Source organism: Orcinus orca, chromosome 4 (genome assembly GCF_937001465.1).
Source record: "Orcinus orca chromosome 4, mOrcOrc1.1, whole genome shotgun sequence".
In the NCBI taxonomy this organism is placed as follows: domain Eukaryota; kingdom Metazoa; phylum Chordata; class Mammalia; order Artiodactyla; family Delphinidae; genus Orcinus; species Orcinus orca.
This window is the reverse complement of record NC_064562.1, coordinates 121255908-121276893: the sequence shown is the minus strand read 5'-3', so window position 1 is coordinate 121276893 and position 20986 is coordinate 121255908. Positions and strand designations below refer to the sequence as shown.

General features: G+C 36.9%; 1 protein-coding gene and 1 long non-coding RNA gene across 5 annotated transcripts in view; both read right to left on the bottom strand.

Annotated features, from left to right (window-relative positions):
- LOC117201214 (uncharacterized) overlaps nucleotides 1-14809 on the bottom strand; it is a 40959-nt gene extending 26150 nt beyond the window's left edge. For all 3 annotated transcript variants that reach the window (XR_004483197.2, XR_007477236.1, XR_004483196.2), the window contains exons 1-4: nucleotides 12750-14809; nucleotides 8801-8922; nucleotides 6465-6590; nucleotides 890-1000 (exon numbers count right to left, since the gene is read on the bottom strand). This is a non-coding gene — a long non-coding RNA (uncharacterized LOC117201214). The remainder of the gene's footprint in view (nucleotides 1-889; nucleotides 1001-6464; nucleotides 6591-8800; nucleotides 8923-12749) is intronic.
- Nucleotides 14810-15414: 605 nt separating this feature from the next.
- Nucleotides 15415-20986, bottom strand: part of GSTCD (glutathione S-transferase C-terminal domain containing) — a 130690-nt gene continuing 125118 nt past the window's right edge. For both annotated transcript variants that reach the window (XM_049709488.1, XM_033427815.2), the window contains exons 11-12: nucleotides 18988-19057; nucleotides 15415-15727 (exon numbers count right to left, since the gene is read on the bottom strand). In XM_049709488.1, the coding sequence (XP_049565445.1) occupies nucleotides 15591-15727; nucleotides 18988-19057 (207 nt within the window). In that variant the 3' untranslated portion in view covers nucleotides 15415-15590. The remainder of the gene's footprint in view (nucleotides 15728-18987; nucleotides 19058-20986) is intronic.

The window sequence follows — 20986 nt, the reverse complement described above, 5'->3', positions numbered from 1 at the left end:
AGGACTGAGATTGAAATCAGTAATCTGTGTTTTAAAAATGCTCTCCAGGCAATTCTGACAAGTAGACAGTTTAGAGAAGCAATGTTTCAGACCAAATGCAAACAAGAGACATTTCTGAGGGACTGTTTTAATTTTACTTGGGATGAACTCAAATCTACACTCCAGAAACACTTCTATTTTTCACTGAAAAAACCTTAAATAGCTTCTCTAAAACATGTGTGTGTGGGTGCCTGTGTATCTTACACTGAGACATAAATGTTAACAAGAAAACACACTTAACAGATGTAGTTGTAGTATGCTAGTACTGGATGAGGTTTTAGCAAATTAACATTGCTAGTTGGTACATTACTACAGACACCTGCACAATATAAAAGAAATTAGTATTTGATGTGGAATACTGAGAGTTAAAGTTCAGATTGCTTATGCAAATAAGTGAGTTATTCATTTTGAATTCTATTGCTGACTTTGATTTGATCTTTGAGGAATCTTAATGCCTTTTACCTACTTTAATGTTCAACATTTGGAAACTTGCTAAAGTGTTTGACTTTATGACCAATGAATGCTGAGATTTACTAATAGACATTTTATGCTTGCTATGGTCACACAACTCTATTTTCCTTCAAATAATACCAGACTGAGAAGTTACCAAATTGAAATAAATGAAAGAATCCCTGTTTCTATGCTACCAAATTATAAACACAATGACGATTTGACCTAACTTCAGGAAGTGTAATTCTAGGAGGCCACCATGATAAATGGTTAACAAAGGAGCTATGAATAGCCAACCCTTAACTGTTTGATCTGTAAATTAGTCAGAGGCTTGATCACAAGATTTTCCCCCCCATACACACCTACATTCCAATATGGCCAGTAAAAAAGAAAAAGATACCTTTGAAAGCACTCCATGGCTATTCAGTGTAGTTTCTTTGAATCAATCAGGGTTGCAGCAGGTGGTTCAAATGAAGAGGTTTTACTGCAGGGACCACAAGCATGTGAAGGCCTGGGGAAGGGAATAATGAAGGGATGTGAAAAGCTAAAAGACCAGCAAAAGTGGGAAGCAGGTAAACAGCCTTGGGTGTAAAAAGACAAGAGGAGGAAACCATAGCCCAGACTGGAACCATGGAGGAAGAGGAAGGGCCCATCAAAAGGAGCTGTAGTCTTTAGGGCAGACAGAGTACTGGAGACCCCTCCCTGAAGCAGCAAGTAATACCCTTACCTCTCTCTCCCTTCCTTTCTACCTTCAGAATTTCTGCGCATGCTCCCCCAGTGTCAGTTTCCTGGGGGCACTGGCAGAGCAGGAAGTGGTTAGGGGGTGTGTGGACGATATAAGGAAAACCCTCAGACTCTCTAAGAAGACAATGTATAGCGGGCATTTAAAACCATGCTCCATGCTTTAGGCACAGACTATTTACTTTGTGGATCCGTGACCGTTTTCAAATCTAAACTCTGTTTTTGATTCCACGTTTTATTTTCTATGTTTTTACTAAATTCTAGCTGCAAGAATTACATGTTTTTGTGCTGCCTCCTCCTCTCATTAGTTATTATGTTGTTAGTAGTAAATTGTAACCAAGGAGCCAAATCTAATACACAAAAGATATTTTGGATTAGCTGTAAAGTGCTCCTCTAATTTAGGAAGGGTAATCCAGAATTTTACTTTGCTGATTAAAATAATAGATTATATAAATACTGTATGCTAACACATATATATGGAATCTATAAAAAAAAAAAAGAAAGAAATGGTTCTGAAGAACCTAGGGGAAAAGAAAAAAAAAGAAGGAAAAAAGAAAAAAGAAAAAAAATAGATTAAATCACAATTCAGTTTATGTGTGCATTCACTCTTATTACAGGCAGTTGGCTGGGCGGTTACAGAGCCTCTATCATTAGCGTGGGTGTGGGCCTGAGTCAACACACACAAAAGCTGTCTTCTTGAATGCTTGGGTAATTGAAAATGCCAAGACACATTTTACAAATTCAGCAAGGAGAAGAGTAATCAAACCTGGAGGAAAAATTGGCTTTGAGATGCTGCAAGATGAAACAGCAACAGCTCAAATGTCGTTGCCTAGAGGACAACCAGAGTTAGGCTAGCTGCCACTCATGTGACTTCACAAAAGGTTACCCAGAAGGGACAGCACCCACTTCAGGAAGCGCAAACGTCGTTGCCAGGACCTGATGTTCTTGGAGTGCAGTTATATAAAAAGACCAAAGGCAACTTGATCCAGAGTGATAGATTGAACATCATATAAATGATTTGTACATTCAGAAAACAGAATACCTTTCCCAAGAAAAAGCTTGAAAAAGAGCATCAGAACACTAGTATCACAAAGAAAGATGCTGGTTACTAGTTTTAAAGGGTGATTTAACGTATTAGTGATTTTACAGCAGAAAAGCTAAAATTTCCAGTGTTTCATTTCTTTTTCTCACGTGTAGAAGTCACCAAAGGTGTAAGGTGGTGGGCAGTAGGACAGCCCATTCAATTCCATTCTATTTGCAAGTTACAATTTAAGGTAGATTTTGGCCATTTGTGTATTTGCACCTATTTTCAAGTAACCTCAGTAAACTTTATTTCACAGTAATTTTATTGTGAAATAATTACATTGTGAAAAGTCTAAGGCTTGATTCTAAGTTTGCAGCAAATATGTGTTTCCCCTTTCTTAAAACAATGCTTCCATCCTTCACTCCCCTCCACAAAGAACCGAATGGCTTCTCATCGCCAATAAGATTGTCACATGATAATGTATTTACAAATTAGTCTGTGGTTCGGTTCTCTTTACCTAAACCCACTTATAACCCTCCCACTCCACACACACACACACACACACACACACACGACCAAGTTTGTATTTTTTTTGGCATAAAGGTCTGTTCAGGGTCTAAAACAGACACAACTTGAAAATAACCCTCTCTCTTTTTTGAAAGCCTGAATTCATTGCTAAGGCAAAGCTATGTATCAAAGCCAAGGAGGGGAGAGAGAGGAATGACTTTGAGAAAGGCATTGGTGAGAGGAAAATTTTCCCCAGACTGTGGAAAGTCAGTGAGTTCTCTGAAGATAGCAGCCCTCTACTCCACTCTCTAGAGGTGATCTGAGTTCAGAGGGAAGAGTTGTATAATGGACCTCAAGCATTGGGCTTCCCAGTGGAGCAACAAATGAAGATTTTTCTCAATTTAAAACTAGCATTAAATTCCTTAACAACATGTCATAGACAACTTCTGATAATGTATGAAACTTTGGTGAAGAGGGTGTGTGGTACACAGTCTTAGGAATCATACGCTCTTTCAAATCTTTACTTTTTCTTTTCGGTACGCGGGCCTCTCACTGCTGTGGCCCTTCCCATTGCGGAGCACAGGCTCCGGACGCGCAGGCTCAGCGGCCATGGCTCACGGGCCCAGCCGCTCCGCGGCATGCGGGATCTTCCTGGACCGGGGCACAAACCCGTGTCCCCTGCATTGGCAGGCGGACTCTCAACCACTGCGCCACCAGGGAAGCCCCAAATCTTTACTATTACTTGACAATAAATTATGTATCCTTAGTGAGCCTTAGTTCATGCTTCTGTAAAATGAGGGGTTAATACCCATCAGGCAAGGTCATGAAAACTAGACATTATGAACAATATGTGGCACATAATCAATAGAAATAAATGACTTAGACTTAACTCTGGAGAGTTATAAAATTCTTTCTCTTGCACACAAAATTCCCTTAGCCAACAGTATTTACCAACTTCCTCATTCTTTCAAAAAACTCTTTGGGTCAGTTTTTTAATTATTATTGTGGTAAGAACACATAATGTGAAATCTACCCTTTTAACAAAATTTTAAGTGCACAATACAGTTTGTTAACCATAGGCACAGTATTGTACCTCGTATTTTTTGTACATCGGATTTTTAGAACTCATTCATCTTGCCTAACTGAAACTTTATACCCTTTGAACAGCATTGCCCCTGTCCCCAGCCCCGAGCAACCACCATCCTGTTCTCTGTTTCTGTGAGTTTGACTATTTTAGATAGCACGTGTAAGTGGAATCATTCAGTATTTGTCCTTCTGTGACTGGCCTATCTCCACTTAGCACAATGTCCTCAGGTTCATCCATGTTGTCACATATCACAGGTTTTCCATCTTTTTTAAGGCTGAATAATATCAATATCACATTTTCTTTACCCATTCATCTATTGATGGTCATTTAGGTTGTTTTCATAGCTTGGCTACTGTGAATAATACTGCAGTGGACATGGGAGTGCAGCTATCTCTTTGAGCAACTGATTTTATTTCTTTCAGGTATATACCCAGAAGTGGGATCGCTAGATCATATGGTAGTTCTATTTTAATTTTTTGAGGAACCTCTGTACTGATTCTGTAGGGGCTGGAGCATTTCACATTCCCACCAATATTGTACAAGGGTTCCAGTTTCTCCCCATACTTGCCAACATTTATCTTTTTTTTTTTTTTTGATAATAGCCATCCTAACAGGTCTAATGGTATTTCATTGTGTTGGGTCAGTTTTGTGAACTGCTTTTTCTTCTAGCCCATAAGCCTTCAAAAGAGCAAATAAACAAATAACAAAATAAACAAATAAACAGTATTCACCTAAAAGTTAGTTGTTAACACATTTTGGATCACAAGACCTCTTGGAGTATCTGATGAAAGACACAGGATTCTCTTACCAGTAAAATGCACACATACAATAAATAACACAAATTATTTCTTGAAATGATGGACCCCAGATACATATTTATGAAGGCTAGTTTAAGGTCACTTGCCTAGATTAAGTGATTCTCCAGCTTTTTCGACACCTAATGATTTAACTCAGGGATTAGCAAGTGTATTCTGTGAAAAGCAGGAGGTTACATACTTTCACCTTTCACCTAGTCTCTATTGAAACTGCTCTGCATTTGCACACAAAAATTGTTATAGAAAATACATAAACAAATGAGCATGACTGCTTTCCAATAAAATTTTATTTGCAAAAACAGGCTTTGGGCTGGTTTGGCCCTTGGGCTGTAGTCTGGCAATCCATGAATTAATTATTTCAAAGGATTGAATGGATTGCAGTAGTTAGGAACTGGGAAACTCTTGAATACACACATACACAGACACACTACAAAGGCCATACAAATCCACAGTAAGAGTAGCAGCAGCTATATATCCTTTCCTCTGGAATGCCTAAGATGGGATAAGATGATCTTCCCTCTCCTATCATATTTGATAACAATCTTTTAATTTGCATCTGATGGCAGCTGGTGTCTTCTTTCAGTTGTTTTGGAACATCACCAGAGCTATCCATTAGTGCTTATCAGTGACATAAGTCATAATATATTTAATTTCTGACTGGGGAGGTAGCAAACTCTCAGGATTTAGTACACATTTCTCAATACTTACATCCCACCTTGTCTTCTTAAGGACAAGAGGCCTCTTTAAGGAATCTGTTCAGGGTTCCATTCTATTGTCTATTATTACTGTTTCTAAAATTTGTTCTTGGAAACCACTCTTGATGACATTCACAGTAAAATCCTCCAAAAACTGTAGCAATGTGAGTATAAATTCTATACAGTAAATGTCTGTACATTTAAACATCATTGAAAGAAAAACTTGCAAGCATCTTGCTGATAGCTGCCAGCAAGTCTTCATGAAGAATAAACATTGTCAGACTAACCTCATCTATTAGGATAAAAGTCCCAGGTAGATCAAGAAAAAGAGATAGTTCCAATTTATCTTGGCTCTCAGAAGGTTAGGTGATTCAGTTGTATGAGGCAATAAATTTAGAAAACGTGGTCTGGACAGCATAACTATTAGATGAGAATACAAATTGCTAGAGGGTCAAAAAATAATACAAGGTGTTTCAAAGTCAGGTAGGAGCCTAGATTTTTTTTTTTTTAAGTTTTATCACCAGCCTAGATAAAGAAATAAAAAAGTCAACCCAGACAGTGTCTTAGAAATAGGTAAGTGATTTAAGAAGAAATAGAAAATCTAAATATACCAATGATCACCAAAGACATTTAATAAGCAGCTTAAAATCTAATTCCTATTATCCTGTCCCCAAATATACTGCATGGTTTTACAGGCCAGTGAACGAAGCATTTGAGGAAGACAATTTCTAGGTTATAAAAACTGTACTAGAGAACAGAAACAATAATTTTCTTATCACTTAATGGTGCTAGAATAGCCTTGATCCTGATACCTAAACCAGATCAGGATAACATCAGAAAATGACAATCACATGACAATAATGCTTATGAACAAAGATGATAAAATTAAAAATAAAACATTAATAGCTAGAAAAAAACTTATCTTGAGCAATTTATGTTTTTCCCAAGAGTATAAGGACAGTTTAACATTAGACAATATATTAATGGAATTAGCCTCATTAAAATACTAAAAGGGGAAAAAGAGATGATCACCTCAGTGGATACAAAAAAAGCATTTGCTAAATCAGCAATCTATACATGATAAAGTGGGAATTGAAGGGAACTACCTTGTTCATATACACCAAGCTCAGAAGTAAGAAGGCTGGACATTGTTAAGATGTTAATTCTTCTCTACGCAATCTCTAAATCCAGTAAAGGCTTTTTCATAGAACTTGACAAGTAGATCTTAAATTCTAGATGGAAGAGAGCAAAAGGGCAGGAATAGCCAAGATTATTTTGAGGAAGAACAAAGGCAGGGCTTCTCCCTGCCAGACATCTAGACTTAGAAAGCTGCAGGTCATTAAGACAGTAATTAGCATTAATGATTCTATTCAGGTAGCTTCTGTAAAGCATCCAAGATTTACAGCCCAGGAGGAGGTGGAAATTGAGCTAGGTTTGGAAGGGAGCCTTAGGAATATTGAAAGACTTACCCCTAAGACTCAAAAGGTAAAATTAGGATGGTTCATTCTGATGATAATTCTAACAATACTACATAAGCAATAATAAACAGGTAAAAATAATACTTTTCAAGTCTCTTCAAATTTAAAACAAAGAAAGTTAGTTCATAGCTCCCGCTCCTTTCCACTGACATAAGCACCTGAGATGCCTTTTAAATGTAGCACGAAAAATGTGGTTAAAACAGAATTTCCTTGAGGTGAGATATGGAAAATATACTAAAGATTTATGGAGAAATAAGCTAAAATCTCCTGCTGGGGGTTTCTTCAAAAATCAGATTGACTTTAGTCTGTCGGGAAATTTGGGTGCTCAATTTACTAAAGGTGTTGAAATTCATGTTTCGCTACATCAATTATTTCTAGTTGTGTAATTCTGGGAATAACGTGAAGATGCTCTCTTATGGGGAGATTGGGGAGGGAATTGAGCTGTATTAATTTATATGCATTGTTTCCTCTCTCCCCATGACCTTCTTTCACTTCCCCAAATACACACACAGATGCTTTCCCAAAGTAACTATCTGCTCTCAATTCAGCAGCAAACGTGCCTCCAAGTACCCAGTTAAAAATCCGATTAAAGAGTATCATTGTCATCCCTGCATTGTGGAAGTTCTAAACTCAAAATATAATAAAGGAAGAACAGTCGCCATTTACCTAGGAAGGTACTTATGTATTTTTAGTCTCATTAAATTCAAAGTAAACTGTGGGATGATCTACGAAGGATCTAATAGAAATAATAGACAGGTTTGAAACAAAGAAATGAGTCAGATGATCATTTAAAATTTGCAGTGAAAGTAAATTTGGTTATACAGAAAAGTCACCTTTATTACTATTATATATAGTCAATGCCTAGTTGGTTATGTGTATAGACCATGGTCTTAACTGTGTATGGTAAAGTTTTACCCTTATGCTGTGTTTCCTTGCCTATCCAAGAAGTTCTAGCTCATTTTTCTTAATTACTGAGAACTTCGTAAGGGATAAGGTTGTCGTTCTCAACAAAATATGTAGTGCATTCCAAAATTATACTGGGATATCTATTATTTTCAGATAATTGAGCGAGCTATTCTGTGCAAAGGAGGAAGTATCATACGAGGAAAGTAGCCTGTGAGACTCCCAGGCTGTGCATACGGTCCCCTTCTGACTGAAAGGCAGGCAGATGGTGAGAATTGATCAGTAACTGAGCCCAGTCATCAGACATGTGAAGAGCAAGCATCTCTTTTCTCATTGAAGCAGCCCCAGTGACCGAGAAATGCCCTCTCCCTACAGATTACACATTCCACGGTTTTATTTCTTTAATGGTCGTTCAGTAACACTCATTTAACAGATATTTACTAATCACTTCGAGTGAGCCCTGCTCTATGCTGGGACAGGTTTATAACGGTAAACATCCAACTGACATTTGTTGAGAAACTTTTCTTCTCACTTTAGCTTAAGCATATTCCCTTTTGCCTTTTCCTCCTTGGACAGCGAAAATAATTTACCAGTAGTTTCTGCATAAAAGCTATTCAGATGACATAGGCAATAACTGTCACTGCTTATTCTTCTTTACACTGGATTTGCTAAATGTGTTTGAAGAACAATAAACAAAATAAAAACAACATAAACCCAAACAATAAGAAAAGCCCACATGCCTGATACTTGGATGTATGTCTACAGATGGGAAAGGAAAACCTCATATGCATTTTCACCCCATATGGAAGGTGTTAAATATATAGTATTCATTTTATAAACATTCACTGAGTTCCTACTATGTGCCTGACACTGGACTAAGTACTGAAAGTATAATGGTAGATAAAACAGACTGCTTGGAGCTTAAATTCTATGGAGGGACAAATAATAAACGTACACAGAGGTATTGTGGGGAGATAGCAAGTAACCGGGAGAGGCCACTTTAGTTAGGCAGAAAGCTTCCTTCTAGAAGGTGACAGCAGCTGATACAGTATCTGACTCACATTACGGAAACGTTCAGGATGCTTTAGATCAGTCATCCAGTAAATATTCTCCTCTGTTTGCTGTTGAACTTTGTTTTCTTGCTCGATTATAAATGTCGTTATTCAGGTCAGATAAACTAGACCTACAAGCAAACAAACAAATACAAATGAACAAAACCTGGCTTCTTTAGAGAGCTATGAAAAAGGAATCCTGCAAAAGCAAATAATGATTCTTTTATTGTAAATATTGAAAAAAGATTCTAATATTTGGCTAATTCTTTCGGGCAGAACATTGAATTCTGTTACATTTTTGCTTCCTTTAGATCAGTTATAATATTATTTGGGGTCACGGATCCTTTTGAGAATCTAACTAAGACTATGGCCCCTCTCTCTAGGAAAATGCATGTCTATTTGAACCACAGGGTACAATTTCAGGAGAGAGACATTCTCTGTCTCAGGTCACAAACCCTTGAAATTATTACCAAACATAAAACTTACTTGCTAGATGTCAAAATGTCTTATAAAGCTGCAATAATTTAGTGAGTATGATTCTGGTACAAGAATTCAATAGAAAAGAATAAAAGTGAAGAAAGTCCAGTGCATATTAGTATTTTAAAGGCATCTGGAATCAATGGAAAAAGTTAGATTTTTATAATAGTATGGTGAAAAGTAACTAATAACATGAAAACAAATATTAGATTTCTACCTCAAACCACCCACCGAAAGGAATTCTTGCTGAGTAAAAGATTTAAATGTAAAAACTAAAATTATTAAAGAATTAGAATACCAAAAATATAGGTGAGTATTTTTTTTATCACTGGGTGGGAAAAATCTTTCTAAGCAGAGATCACAAGAAAAAGAGTGACATATATGGTAAAATGTGTATTTTAAATTTTGTAACAGCAAAACAAAAACAGACACAACACCTTCCCCCATAAAGGCCAATTTAAATTGTAATTAACAAAAGTCTTTAACCCATAAATAAACCTTTAGTGTAAATCAACTATACTCCAATAAAAATTTTAAAAATAAAACAACTGAGAAATATATATATATATTTTAAAAACCCTTTACTAATCCTTACATAAAAAATGAAAGTACCAGATGAAAAATGAGCCAGAAATATGTACACAATACTTGACCTCAAAGCAAGAGGTCAATATATGTTGATTAAATGAACAAATTGATGAATTGGCAGAATGTAAATGGCCAATAAACATATGAAAAATATGCAATTATATGAATAATTTCAAGAATGAATATCAAAACAAAATAGGATTTTTGACCATCAAATTGGCCAAGATTAAAACAAAATTCTGATAATGCCTGTGTTGGTTAAGAGTACAGGGATATAAACAATCATACATTCCTAGGCATGTAAACTCATACCTTCCTGAAGGAATATTTGGCATTATAGATCAAGCACTTTAACACAGGAGGCAGAATTTGCAAATTTGAGACTCCATTTAGTAGCAGTTTCTCCAACCTTCTATAACAATAAAAACAACCCCTTTGAGCATCTTCTGGAAAATTCCTTTCTGAAAGTAAGTATGAAAAGTCCACAGAGAAAAGCTTGTGGCACATACATGCCTTTTCTCTCTTTGATGGACCCAGTAAAATGCCCTACACCAAGGCAATAGCATTCAGAATCTGTTTCTAAACTGGAAGATACAATGGCCTTTTCTTTCTGTTTTCTTCTTCCTTCTTTTCCTTTTCTTCTCTTTCTCCTTCAACTATATTGTTGGTGGTACATTATTGTTTGCAATTATTTGCAACCCGCCTCCCCCCACGCCCCCCACCAAGGTTATATACACATCCCCACCCTGTTAAACTCAGGAGTGGCTATGTAATTGGCTTTTGTCAACAAAATAAGGGAAGTGCAGTATAACGGATCCGAGCAGAATCTTTAGTAGCCAGCTGATAGTTTGCCATGCCTATTTTTCCTTTGCCATGAGACAAGCTACGTTCCTAGTAGAGGCTGCCTGGTCAGATGTGAAGATAATGTAGAATCAGCGCTAACGTGGATATGTAGTGTGAGCAAAAAATACATCTTTCTTGTGTAGAACTTCAAAAGGTACAGGGACTTAGTTAGTATAGGCTGTTTCAGCCGATCCTAAGAGGATTGTTGAGGAGCTTGAATTTGAATATTATCTCTGCCATTCACTGGTTAAGTTCAAATCTCGGTCTGCTCTTACTATGAAACGTTGGCCTTAGTTCTGTAAAATGGGATTACTAATGGTGTCTAGCTTTTAGGGTCATTACGAGGATTAAATAACTTAAAAAAAAGAATAAATAAGTTATTATTTGTAAAGAATAGTACGTAGCAAATACTAAATACAGTATTAGTGTTTGTTAAATAAATCCGTGTGTGTGTGTGTGTGTGTGTGTGTGCGCACGTGTGCAGAACAAAGTCTAGGAAGGAATACAACACAGTATTAAGTTACTTTAAAATGTTTCCTCTTTTTGTTTAGCCACATCTAGTTTTTCCTCAACAGGCATGTATTTCTGGTGTAATCTGAAAACCTATTCAAAAACTCTTAACTACTTTGCATTGAGAGTCTGTTTTCAAAAATTTGTACTTTAAACAAAATGTTTGCCTTATTACAATTCCATGACTTCCACAGGAACATAGCTCTAATTATACTATGAAAGTCAATAGAAAAACAGGTGTCAGTATGTGGAAGTTCTATTAACAGCAATTTTCTGGAACCACAGAGCTGGCAACACTTGTAGCCAAAATCTTGAGAATGAAGTAAAATATTTAACTGTTGTTATGCACATTTTACTTTGCATGTATGCTCTGAAAATATTTTGTTTTCTAATATGACTGAAATTTGTCTCCTTAAATAAGATAAAGTTGTCCCCTGCTTCTTTGGGCCAGGCTCAAAAGTCAATGAACGATAAGCTCTGGCTTCTAATATTACAACCATGGGGGAGACAAATCATTGAGGAGCAGCGCTGCTTTTGATGGACAAGGGTAGGGGTGAGACCAGGTCACTTTCTGGGATTGTTGTCACTGCAACAACCTTGCTGCCTGTATCCAACCCCTTTTATTTGCTCTGGCTAAGAAGAAGCCTTGGCAAGGATTTACTCAGAAAAAATCAAGAGCAATTGTTAATACCTATGTCTAGGACTGGCCACAGCCATCACAGCTGAAGAGTTCCATGCCTGAGAACAAGGGTGGGAGAACAGTGGGATCACTTCCTTTTTTATTCTCCATATTCATCATATGGGCTTTTATTTTTGTGGGTGGGGAAGGGGTGCTTTGAGTCACTTGGGGAGGATGGAGAAGACTCCTCTGGATGGTGCACATTCTATAACAGGTACTTAACTCCAGGGAAGTTAGGAAAGGCGTCCCTCAGGAGGTTGAGTTTAAGAACAGAAGGCTGAATGAGATTATGTTAGTGGGAGGGGTAAAAGAGGCTATTCTGGGTAGTGGGAACAGTATGCAAAAACTCAAGGTAACAGCCTCAGAACTATCAAAGAATAATAAATAAAACATCTACACTGAAAATTATAAAATATTGCTGAGATTAATTAAAGGGGATCTAAATGCATGGAAAGGTACATTATGTTCATGGGTTGTTAGACTCAATATTGTTAATGTGTCCATTTTCCCTAAACTGATCTAAAGATTCCAGGCAATACCAAAAATCTCAGCAGCCTTTTTGTTTTTAAAAGAAATTGACAAGCCAATTAAAAAATTTATATGGAAAAACAATGGATTTAGAACAGCCAAAATAATCTGCAAAATAAAAAGCGAAATTGGAAGACAAACTACCTAATTTCAAGACTTACTATAAAGCTCCAATAATCAAACAGATGAATGGAACAGACCAGAGAATTCAGAAATAGACTCATACATATACATCTATCGTTTTTCAACTGAGAGTTCAGTTGAAAGTCAATTCAATGAGGAAAGTTTTTAAACAAATGGCACTGAAACAACTGTATATTCCTCAAAACTTACCTCTATGAGTGAATATTGATTTGAGATGAATCATAGACCTAAATGTAAAAAGCTAGAACCATAACGTTTCTATAAGAACATAGGAAGAATTTTTATAATCTTAGGGTAGGTAAAGATTTATTAGAGAGGACACAGAAAATATTAAGCATAAAAGACAAATATAAATTAGGCTTATTAAAAATTGAAACATTCATTATAAAAATGAGTAAGCAAGCCACAGACTGGGAAAAATAGTCTCAATACATTTATATGACAATTGACTCATATCCAGAATATATAATCAACAATAAAAAATACCCCAAATTACCTAATTTTAAAAATGAGCAAAAGACTTTAGTAGACACTTTATAAATGATGCTTAACATACTAGTTATCAGAGAAATAAAAATTAAAACCACAATGAGATACCATTTCACATCCACCAGAATGGTAAAAATTTAAAAAACTGACAACATCAAATGTTGGTGAGGATGTAGAGAACTAGACCCTTTATACATTGCTGGTGGGAATATAAAATGGTACAACAACTTTGGAAAACTGTTTGGCAACTGACATTCATTTCTTCAATGACCCAGCAATTCTACTACTGGGTATTTATCCAAGAGAAATGAAAATATATGTCTACAAAAAGACTTGTACAAGCCCATTCATAGACCTTATTCTCAATATCCTCAAAGTGAAAACAATCCAAATAAATACCAGTAGGAGAATGGATAAACAGATTTTGATATAATGAAATACTACTTAAGAATAAGAAGAAAGCATTGATACAAACAATGAAGTGGATATTTCTCAAAAAATACCATGTTGAGCAAAAGAAGCCCGACTCAAAAGACTACATACTAAATGACTTCATTTATGTGAAGGATAAAAATAGGCAAAACAAATGTAGGGTGATAGAAATCAGAGAGTGGTTGCCTTTGGGGTGGGGGAAATTGAACTGAAAGCACATGAGAGAATTTTCTAGACTGACAGAAATATTCTATATCTTATTTCTGGTGGTGCTTGCATGAGTATATATGGTTGTCAAAACTTCTCAAACTGAACACTTAAAATCTGCTATTTTGGGTTTCCCTGGGGGCGCAGTGGTTGAGAGTCCGCCTGCCGATGCAGGGGACATGGGTTCGTGCACCGGTCCGGGAAGATCCCACATGCCGCGGAGCGGCGGGGCCCGTGAGCCATGGCCGCTGAGCCTGCGCGTCCGGAGCCTGTTGCTCCGCAACGGGAGAGGCCACAACAGTGAGAGGCCCACGTACCGCAAAAGAAAAAAAAAAAAAAAAAATCTGCTATTTTATTGGCTGTAAATTTTTCCTCAATTGAAAAAGCCCTGGATAAAAGAGCATGGTGTGTTTATACGTGCAAATGACTAAGATACTCAGGGCTGATGGTTAATTCTTTTACTTTTATCCCAGAAAGCAAGAGTTCAAACCCCCATACCCTTTATAAATTATTCCTGTATTTTAATCCACAGTGACGAAAGAGTTATTTATTAAAGCCCTTTCTCCTCATGATATGTGTCATACGGGGAGTTGAAAACATCAAAATCGATGAAATAAATCTCAGCTCAAGTGGAATAACCCAGGACATGTAAAAAATAATTAGCAGCATGTGAGAAAAGACCTGCCATCTGGTTTTAAAAACTTTGGCTGGTGGAATAAGGACAATTTGGGTGGAGAGAACTACTCAAATAAGCTTCCATACTCAACTCCTTCCACCTGCGATTTACACTCAGTACGTTTTACCAAAAAAAAAAAAAAAAAAGATTGGTATCTGAAAAACAAATCCTGTGACCATACATTATATTATGATGTAAAGAACTTAACTAATCCATGAACCTTTCTCTTGTACATGATTTACTTCTACAGGCAAGGCACTGTGTCTGTTGCAACTCATCTTTGTATCCTTAGATGAATCTACGTCAGGATCTTGAAAATAATGGATCTGTAACAATTATTTATTGACTAGAGTTAATAAATCAATGTATTTACTGATTAGTTAGAATTTAAGTCCAAATTACATGTTCCTGTAATGGGAAATTTACTGAAATTATTTAAAATCTTCATATATTCCTTAGAGATGTGTTTCTTCTGTTCATAATTTTATTTCAGTTATTACATTAAACTTTTCCCTTTCAGTTTATAATTCCTTTCTCCTGTTTTATGAATCTAATAAATTGACCTCCATTCTAACCTAAAGGACAGTTTATGTTTTTAATACTTAAAATCTTCATATAAAATGTTTGAACCAGCAATGATCTTATTTGGTAATTTATGAGAAATATGTTTAAAAGGAGTATATGAAATGATATATAAGTCCAACTCACCCCGGCTTAAAAATATAAGCACACTGTAACTATCTGACTAGATTTTTGAAAAAATTATTTAAAAACTACAATTGTTAAAAATATAAAAAACAAACAAACAAACAAACCCCACTGAGTCTAGTTTTGGTCTCCACTTGAATCTCTAAATGGTTTTAAGGCTGCAAGTACATTCTTTTGAACTGAACCCCACACTGGCAAGATCAGAAAAGCTGTGAACTGAGAAAGAAATCGTTATTCCAGTAATGGAAACTCCTCTCATGAGTATCACTCTGCTGGCAGCTGAGACTTCAGGGGATTCTCACTATGAAAACCAGCAGTCCTTTAATCACAATTACAAGAGCATTTGTGATGCTTTGCAGGCAGCCTTCCTCCAAGACTTTCCTGCTGTGTTCTTCCCTGAGCACAATAGGTTCAAGATGGCTAATGCTGTTTCCTAGTTATGCCAAGACCCTCCTGAATGCCACTGGGCTTTCATCACAGAGACGGATGGCAAAACATCAAACGTGGAATATCTCATTCTAAATGGGGACTCCCACAATCATGTTATTTTTGGGAGAGCAGCTCTCTGGCTCCATGGACATCACTTGAATGGAGTAGCCACGTTCTTCTGCAGCTCTTGCTCGATCCAGATCCACCAGGAACATGCACTGTTTTCCTGAAATACAGTAAAATGGTAACATGAGACACCCTTCAGCTAACAGTGCAGCTTCAATTTGTTTAAGGGACTCTCTACAATGACAAAATCTACGAGTACTATGCAAAATGATGTTTGCCCCCAAGTCCTGTTCCGTCTCTTTCAATTTAATTCTTGATCAGTATGGACAGAAGACAATTACAAATATAGGACATTTCACAGATTTGTTTCCGCTAGTAATTTAAAGAATGTTAACCTTTTAAAATGTATTTATAAATAAATCTCAAATAAAAACTACAGATTCCATTTCCCACTTTGGTTAAAAATCCATTTTAACACCTTTCCTCTTCATGCCCTATGAAAATACATTATCTGCAATATTGTAAAAAAAAAAAAATCTGTCTTTAAGAATGTCTAAAATAACATCCAGACAAAGGGATACCTGAAAGACATATTACATTTTGCACATGGAGTTTTTAGGACAATGCAACAATAACAGAAAAATATTTGAGAAAATTCTCAACTGTGTGCTGATTATTTCAGGTGGATGTGTAATGTTGAGTGTAATATAATCTTAATTTAATAGAGCTCCTGTACCCTTATGAAATAGCGGTAATTCAATTTTCTTTCTAATCTTGGAAAACAAAAGAGGAAACTTGACTGGCACGCAAAGCAGTTATTTTGTGTCCTTTGGCAAATGCAAACTTCTAATTCAACGTAGCTGAGGGAAAAAAAACTGATTTGGGGTTGAATATATTCAAAGCTAAGGTTTACTTTTACACTTTCAATTTCTTTAAATTCAATATATAAACGTTTTCATCTTCTTGGAAAAAGGTTACTGACTATGCAGAACTTCATTCGTTCCATTTTTTCCTCAATAATTACAATAATTCCTATACATTATTTTAAAATGATTTATTTGAATGACAGCAGAAATTGCTAAGCTAAAACAGCTTTAAAAGTAAAGACGTAACTGAAATAGAAAAGTTCTTCTGTGGAAGACAGATGAATCCTCCCACAAAAACAGTGGAAGGTGAAATCAGTAGGTAAGAAATTGACAACGAAAGATTCAGATTTAAAATATGTTGTATGGGTTTCCCTGCTGGCGCCGTGGTTGAGAGTCCGCCTGCCGATGCAGGGGACACGGGTTCGTGCCCCGGTCCGGGAAGATCCCACATGCCGCGGAGCGGCTGGGCCCGTGAGCCATGGCCGCTGAGCCTGCGCGTCCGGAGCCTGTGCTCCGCAATGGGAGAGGCCACAACTGTGAGAGGCCCGCGTACCGCAAAAAATAAATAAATAAATAAAATATGTTGTACGTTTCCCCTAAAAGGCCCCATGCCAAAAAGGATGAACTGCGATAGAAGCGATATAAAAAGAGATGTCTAGGATTCTATTTAGGCTAAATGGCCCCCTCTTCATCAACAGCTGCATGGCTGACATTCTTTCTTTCCTTAAAATACTGTTCCTCCTTTAAGACATCTGTAAATGCTCCCCCCTCCACCCCACCTACCTTTCAATTTAAAATGAAACATTCTCTGTCAGAATGGGATGCTCTACATTCCTTCAGTACCCATTCTGGGTTTACACTGCAGCTCATTTACCCTTGGCTTTGACCCCAGTCCAGTTAATTTTTCCTTTTGCATTACATAGAAGAGTCTCATGTTTTTACATGTTGAAGAAGTGTCTTCACAACTGAAAGTCAGTTGTTGGTAGTCTACCTTTCGGGGTCTGGGAAGCTTCCTAAAATGTTCACAGAACAAAAGTATGGTTCAAAGAATAGATGTAGACATTTCATGGGGTCTGTGACTTTGAACCTGACTTTCCCTCCCTTCATGCGGCGATCTTGCCAAATGGTCCTCCTCCTCCACTCTAGCAATTTCCCTCCCAGACACTCCCTTCTGGTTTGATGCCTAAACATCAACATATACACCCCCATCCATCACACCAATTATGCCTTCATTGACTCTAGTGGAGCTGTAGCAAATGTAACTTGATACACACACACACACACACACACACACACACACACACACACATGTAAATTATACCTCTCTCTCTATATAGATTCAACTGTGCATTCAACTACTCAAAATGTTGGGAATGGGAAAAAGAGGAGGAAGAGGGAAAGAGAATGAAAGAGGTTGCATGCAGGAAAGAGCAAGCTTCTTCCATATGTTTATGCTCCAGGGTGTAGAAAAAGAAGGAAATCACTTGTTCCTTCAGACTCACGTCTCAAATGCCTCTCCAACTGTGATTATCTTGCTATGCTGACCTTGAGTTTACAGTTTAAAAATAACTATTTCTCATGCAACATGGTCCCTGAATGCAAGCTAATTACTACACCTGGTGCTGAGCCAAAGAAACAGCAATCTGTTTTCTGCTATATCATGATGGTCTCCAATGCGGGGCTTTTCTGAATAATTTTTAAGATTAGTTTTGACTTTATTTAATCATGTGAAGCCCTAATTTTGGAACCTAACCTTCCCGTGATGTGACTCTATCACTGGGGGTCATTGCAAAAATGGAGCTTTATGTTTGGAATCAAATAATTAGGGTTTACAGTATGGCTTCACCATCCACCAGCTGAAGGATCCTGGGCAAGCTCTCCCATCCATAAAATATAAACAACAGCACATACTCCATAATTATTTCTATAAGAATTTATTGAGATCATGGGTGGAGGACATTTAGCTCAGAGCTTAAACGTGCAATAGCTGTTAGCTGCTATTATCCTTCCAAATGTGATCACTTTTTCTAAAGCAAAGTCTTGGATAAATTCATTACTTAAACTTGAAAGGCTGTTTTTCTTCCAAGTTAGGTAATGTTTAATAATACAAATGTCAAATAAATTGGTCTATGATTAATAATATACGAGTATACTTTTTTCTGAAAAGAAAACATTATCATCCTTATTTATACATTTTGTAATATATCAATTTTGGCATGCATAGCTGATTTTTCCATCTTTAATATTTTCTTCTATGGCTTTTGATAGATTCTTCAGTTTGTTTGTAACAATAAGATTTAACATAATAATTCTACTCAATGTACACTGAAAATACATTGGAAAGTATTAATGTTGACAAAAATGGGACAAAATATTTTTATAGTTAGAGCCCTTTTCAAGACAGATTTTTTTTTTCTGGGAAAAACAAACTTTAGTGCCTTGTTGATAAATGGACAAAATAGAGGTTCCCCATTTTCCCGTATAGAGTTGGTCCATTGATTCCTAGGCATCTTGTACGTAATCTACTCAACAGCTGCTCTGTGAAAACACATACCTATGAGCCTTCGTTGGGGTGGAAGCTGGACAGCTGTCTGATCTGCAAATCTGCATAGAATCATGTGTTCCTAAAAGAAAAAGCAATGGACTGTAGCTTTATTTTAATCTGCTTCAAAATTAAAAAACAAAAAACGAACTCCTTTTTCTGGAACTCTACATTGTTTAATTGCATAAAGTGCTGCACAAATAGTATTTTTGAAAGAAGCACATTTTCAGAAAATGGTACTCAATAACTTTTTCTCCCTTCAAGTAGACTGTTCTTCAGATATAGTTCTTAAGAACAGATGCATGGAAGGGCCTCAGGGCTCTTTACCCAGCTGCTTTTAGCCAAAATATGCTTACAATTTTGTGGTTATAATGTGTTAAACTAAAAGACCTAAAAGTCACTTATATTTTCCTTTGAATAAAATTTGAGTCTCAGGAACATGGCTCCAAGAAGACATTCTAAGTGGCTTTGCCTCTACTACGAGAAGGAAAGGAAGTACTATAGATCACTACTGTGGCCCCTGCAGTTCTCCCACATCCCCAGCAGGGTGCTGGCTCCTCTTCTGCTTGGCTGGACCCTTCCATTCCCTCCATCCCTTCAGAGGAGAGAAGGCTGGCCCACTCCCTCCTCCCACTCCAGAAGGCTGCAGGAGGTGCATTATTTGTGCTTTAAGACAGACTGTAAAGGGGACTGGAGAGAATGGGAGGGAGATTATTGCTTCTGCTTAACAATTTTAGGAAAGATTAATTTAATGAAAAGAACAAGCCTTTAAAGGGACAGAGAGGTGATGAGTCTGCACTGCACTCTTATATCTGCAAGTAGCCCAAGGTGAGTGATTACTCAGAGTTGAGATGGCTGCACTGCTCCCGTGACAACTGTTCATTCAAAACAGCTGTAGTTTCCAAGTGTGTAAATGATCTCACCTGTCAGCTTAGCAAACAGTGTTGAACTCAGATCAATCATTTGTCTCCTTGGTCTTTTGTACATTCAATTTGAGGCCTACATCTTTTAAAAAGGTTATCATGATTACCTTATTAAATAAGTGATTTGCAGTATTGGTTCTTTTTGAAGGGTTATTTTTGTCTCAACTTTTAAATAAGTTTATTCTGATTACCTTATTAAATAAGTGATTGTGTGATGTTGGTTCTTTTAGAAGGGTTACTTTTGTCTCAACTCTAAAAAAAAAAAAACTTCTTTAATGGCCACTATAAAATTTAGTGGCAATGGGTAGGATACTAATAAAATGATTCAAATGAATAAGATTTACTAAGCTCCCATGAACTGGCATAAAGAAACTGAAGAATTTAGAATTATATAATTTGAAGAAAAGCATGCTCTTTGTCCTCATGTTTGTAAATTAAGGTTCACTTTAAGTAAAGGTAATGTCAAGGCAATCACAACCTCAGATGAGGTTTGTTTCCCTTGTCCTGATAAGTCTCATCATATTTTATTGGAATTATTTGTGTATGTGTTCTCCCCAGTAGAAGTTAAATTCTGAAAGGGGAAGGCACATAGTAGGTACTCAGTAAAGGCTTGCTGCCTAAATTGAACTATGGAGAAAAATACTTCCAAGGTGACTCTCAAGATATCCGGGCACTAGGTTCATTTAGTTCTGCCTGCCAGTCCACCCACCATGGTTAAGAAATACTGAGATACCATCTTGCAATAGCATCCGAGAGATTAAGACTTCTCTGTAGAGCATTTACACCTAAGACACTCAAAGGGCGGGTAGCCAAGCAGCTCTGGGGGTGTGGGAGAAAGAGGAGATAAAGATGAACTGAGGTACCAGGGAGTTTTATGCTCTCTGAAAGAGCCTGGGTGTCCCAACTCTAGAAAGTTTACATTTTTTCCCCAGCCAGTGAGGCTGTGGCAGCCTACCTCCTCACTGCCCTAGGTTTTTCCCATATATCCTCTTAAGAGTTTGCTTTACCTAGCATCACTCAAGTACGGATTAAAAACAAAGGTCTAGTCTTTGGTTTTTGTTTATTTATTTTTTGCTCAGACTGGTGAC